General features: G+C 57.1%; 1 protein-coding gene across 4 annotated transcripts in view; it reads left to right on the top strand.

Moving 5' to 3' along the window:
• The window catches only part of LOC103614953 (electroneutral sodium bicarbonate exchanger 1), a 19397-nt gene that overhangs the window by 14432 nt on the left and 359 nt on the right, over positions 1-4606 (top strand). For all 4 annotated transcript variants that reach the window (XM_017733373.1, XM_017733372.1, XM_017733370.1 and 1 more), the window contains 5 exons: positions 1021-1089; positions 2147-2320; positions 2472-2609; positions 3194-3291; positions 3860-3963. In XM_017733373.1, the coding sequence (XP_017588862.1) occupies positions 1021-1089; positions 2147-2320; positions 2472-2609; positions 3194-3291; positions 3860-3947 (567 nt within the window). In that variant the 3' untranslated portion in view covers positions 3948-3963. The remainder of the gene's footprint in view (positions 1-1020; positions 1090-2146; positions 2321-2471; positions 2610-3193; positions 3292-3859; positions 3964-4606) is intronic.

The following is a 4606-nucleotide window of genomic DNA, read 5'->3' as shown; positions in this document are numbered from 1 at the left end:
CTTCCCTCCCCCTCCCATTTCCTTCCCTTCCCATTCCCTTCCCTTCCCTTCCCTTCCCTTCCCTTCCCTTCCCTCCTTCCTTCCTTCCCCCCTCCCATCCATCCCTCCCTCCCCTGCTGCACCGTCGGTCCCTCCCAGCTCTCCACAAACTGCTCCAGCGTGGGTCACTCTTCCACGCCTCAGTCCTTCAGGAAGGGGCTGCTCCAGCCCTGCTCAGCAGCGGGTCCATCCTGGAGCCAGCTGGAATTGGCTGTGCCAGACGTGGAAGAAACTCCCAGCAGCTTCTCACGGAGGCCACCCCCGTGAGCCCCTGATCCCCAGACATGGCCACGCAAACCCAGCACACCCAGCCCTGTTTTGGGGTAGAATTCAGCAATTTCAGACAGGCAGGACTTTGTTGGCTGCAATTCACTCCCCCAAGAGCCTTGTCAGAGCCATTCCCAGGAGCTGAACCCTCAGAGTTCCCCCCACGGGCTTCCCTGCCTGTTCTTCCCACCAAACAATCCCAACTCGAGGCTCCAAGGAACCACAATCCCAACTCCAGGCTCCAAGGAACCACAATCCCGACTCCAGGCTAAGGGGAGCCACAATTCCAGCTCCAGGCTCCAAGGAGCCACAATCCCAACTTCAGGTTCCAGGGGGCCACAGTCCCAACTTGAGGCTCTAAGGAGCCACAATCCCAACTCCAGGCTCCAAGGAGATGTCACTTCCCTGCCTTCCCACAAGAGTTTGTTGGGATCATTTGTTCCCCCCACAGGAGGTCTCAGGTGGTTGGTAGATGAAAGGTGCTCCTCATGGGTGAAATCCTCTCGTTGTCTCCAAGCTCTCTGGAAAAGAGGATTATTCTGATGGAATCTTACTCCAAAGATCAGCCTCACACCGAGCCCAAAATCTGTGCTGGATAAAATCCAGCGTGGGAAAGCCGGGAATCTTCAGGCAGTGCCTGAGGAAGGAGTGCTGACAGAGAGGGGCAATGCTGCAGGTGAAAGGAGAGCCAGGAATTTATTGCTTTTCCCGCAGTTTATCCCGATGCCGGTGCTTTACGGGGTCTTCCTGTACATGGGGGTCTCGTCGCTCCGAGGAATCCAGGTACGGCTGGTCCGGGGAATTTCCTCTTCCTGAAGGCCTTGGGGTGGGAAAAATGTCTCTGAAAGCCGGAAATGCAAATGTTTTGTGTCACGGACCCGTGGCTGGGGGCTCAGGAGGTTTGTAGGGCTGGGAGGAACCAGTTCAGCACTGGGAGAAACCAGTTCAGCACTGGGAGGGCCAGTTCAGCGCTGGGAGAACCCAGTTCAGCACTGGGAGGAACCAGTTCAGCACTGGGAGGAACCAGTTCAGCAGTGGGAGAACCCAGTTCAACACTGGGAGGACCCAGTTCAGCACTGCGAGGACCCAGTTCAGCGCTGGGAGAACCCAGTTCAGCGCTGGGAGAAACCAGTTCAGCACTGGGAGGCACCAGTTCAGCAGTGGGAGAACCCAGTTCAACACTGGGAGGACCCAGTTCAGCACTGCGAGGACCCAGTTCAGCGCTGGGAGAACCCAGTTCAGCGCTGGGAGGAACCAGTTCAGCGCTGGGAGGAACCAGTTCAGCGCTGGGAGAGCCCAGTTCAGCGCTGGGAGAAACCAGTTCAGCACTGGGAGGCACCAGTTCAGCAGTGGGAGAACCCAGTTCAGCACTGGGAGAACCAGTTCAGCACTGGGAGGAACCAGTTCAGCACTGGCAGAGCCCAGTTCAGCACTGGGAGAACCAGTTCAGCACTGGGAGAACCAGTTCAGCGCTGGGAGGAACCAGTTCAGCACTGGGAGAACCAGTTCAGCGCTCTCTGTTTGAGGCTTTAGGGCAGGTTGGTGTTTGGTGATGGGAAATTGGGGGAATTCAGTGGGAAGGGAAGGAAATTCCACAGGTGCGAATCCTCGCTGGGGCATTCCCTGGGCCCAGAGATGCCGACCAGAGAAAAACCTGGAAGAGCTGGAATTTGGTGGGCAAAGCCAGCTGGTTTCTGGATGGAGTGGAGGGAAAAGAGGCGCTGCTCCCGGAGGAGCAGGACGGGATCCTGGATTTCTCCTTGCCCCTGAAACCTCCCCACCCCAGCAGCTCCAGGGGCTTTGGCAGCGCCCAGGTGACGCCGTCTCCTTTTCCCTGCAGTTCTTCGACCGCCTGAAGCTGTTCTGGATGCCGGCCAAGCACCAGCCGGACTTCATCTACCTGCGCCACGTGCCCCTGCGCAAGGTGCACCTCTTCACGCTCATCCAGCTGCTCTGCCTCGTCCTGCTCTGGGCCATCAAAGCTTCCCGCGCCGCCATCATCTTCCCCATGATGGTGAGAGACGGTATTCCCGGTATTCCCGGTATTCCCAGTGTTCCCAGTGCTCCCAGTGTTCCTGGTGTCCCCGGTGCTCCCAGTGCTCGCAGCCCTGGAGGGATGGGCAGCACCATCTCTGGCCTCACCCATCTTCCCTTTCCTCCTGCAGGTTTTGGCTCTCGTTTTTGTCCGGAAAGTGATGGATTTCTGCTTCTCCAAGCGGGAGCTCAGCTTCCTGGATGACCTCATGCCAGAAAGCAAGAAGAAGAAGTTGGACGATGCCAAAAATGAAGCCAAAGAAGAGGAGGTAATGCCAGGAGCTGGGAGCCTCTGGGCTCTGAGGTTCCCTATTGCTGCCGCAGCTCATCCTTAAATCATGGGATCATGGAATGGGTTGGGTGGGACGGGACCTCAGAGCCCACCCAGTGCCACCCCTGCCCTGGCAGGGACAGCTCCCACTGTCCCAGGCTGCTCCCAGCCCTGTCCAGCCTGGCCTTGGGCACTGCCAGGGATGGGGGAAGGGATGGGGAATCCTCGGCTTCTCTGGGTAACAGCTGTTTGAGGGAACCTCAGAACTGAACCCAACAGATCCAATAGCCTGGATCCCACCTTCTTTTCCCCTAAATTCTCAGAGTTTCACACTTAAACAGAGGCATCGTTATCATTTTTTAACAAGCCTTATAATAAAAATAATTCTTTTTCTGCGAGGTTTGCTCCCAGCAGTGTCGGTAACCCCAAACACCTGCAGGAGAAGGTCTTGACCTGCTGCTAACGGTGCCGCGGGTCAGAGGAGAGGGCAGCGTGCCGGGTTTTTAAAGGAATTTCATTTAAAGGAATTTCATTTATCCCCTCTTGGATCAAGGAGGGAGAACTTGACTTGTCCCTTTTCAGGAGTCCCAGAAAATGATGGAAGCGGCTGCTGCGAATTCCGTCCAGCTGAAGCTGGGCAAGACCAGCAGGGTGGACACCCCAAAGCCCAGCAGTGACAGGTAAAGCCCCCCCAGGCCAGCACCCCCAGCAGGGTCATGGGAAGCGTCCGGCTCAGGTTTCTCCTCTTGCAGATTTGTTGTTCCCAGTCATCTTAGTGGGAAAATCCCAATTTACCGGAGGTGATGGCAGAGCTCTGACCCCACGCAGGGGCTGCATGAGTCCCATTTTATCCCAAAACTACATCACCGGTGGCTTTCTGGGATCTGGAGACCCTCCTGCTCCCACCTGAGAGGTCACAGGGGGAAACACCAGCTGTGGGTCTGCAGCTCCGGGGCTTGATTCCCAAAATTCCTCATCCACCCAAACCACCCTCACCGGCTGAGCTCCCCCGCTCAGAGCTGCTCCCTCTGCTGCCTTTCTGGGCTTTCTTTGGGCCCATTTGCCCTGTAATTAATTAGAACTAAATGAACTCCAAAGAGGTTCTTTGGTTCCAGGTTGTATTGGAATAATTTAACACCAAAAAGGGAGTTTCTGCAGGGTTTTCCTGAAATTTCTCTCCAATTTCTTTTGGCCCTGGTCTGTGGGGTCAGGTGGGTGCATCCAAGGAAGGTGGAATTTTCCTTGTAGGGCTGATCCTTCTGACATCAACATTTCGGATGAGATGTCCAAGACCACGGTGTGGAAGGCTCTGACCATGAACACAGAAACGCTCTGAATCCGGGAGGAAAGAGGTAAAGGCTCGGCTGTGGGGACAGCACATCCCCACGGCCCTCGGGCCCCCAGGGAAGAGGCAGCAGGAGCACGGACAGCGGCTCCTCTCTGCAGGGAAGCGCGGGAGCTGCACCTGCAATGCTGGGATCAGCCTGGGGCCCCACACCCAGAGAGGCCCTGAGGGGCTGGGGGCAGCTCCAGAGCTGGGGAAGGGCTGGAGCAGCAGGGAAGGGGCTGGAGAATTCCTGAGGGATCTGGGAAAGTGCTCAGCCTGGGTAAAAGGAGGCTCAGGGGGGACCTTGTGGCTCTGCACAACTCCCTGACAGGAGGGGGCAGCCGGGGGGGTCGGGCTCTGCTCCCAGGGAACAGGGACAGGAGAGAGGGAACGGCCTCAGGCTGGGCCAGGGCAGGGTCAGGTTGGATGCTGGGGAAAATTCCTTCCTGGAATGGTTGTCCAAGGCTTGGCACAGCTGCCCAGGGCAGTGGTGGAGTCACCATCCCTGGAAGAGCTCCCAGACCATGGATGTGGCACTTGGGGACATGGCCAGCGGTGAACACGGCGGTCGATGGTTGGACCTGAGGATCTCAAACACCTTTTGCAACCTGAACAGTTCCACGGATCTCTGATTCTGGGTCGTCCACTGATGATGCTCTCCCTCTTTC

The sequence above is a fragment of the Corvus brachyrhynchos genome, unplaced genomic scaffold (assembly GCF_000691975.1).
Source record: "Corvus brachyrhynchos isolate BGI_N302 unplaced genomic scaffold, ASM69197v1 scaffold875, whole genome shotgun sequence".
NCBI lineage: Eukaryota > Metazoa > Chordata > Aves > Passeriformes > Corvidae > Corvus > Corvus brachyrhynchos.
Note: the sequence above shows the minus strand (reverse complement) of the source record. Positions and strands in the feature narration are given on the sequence as shown.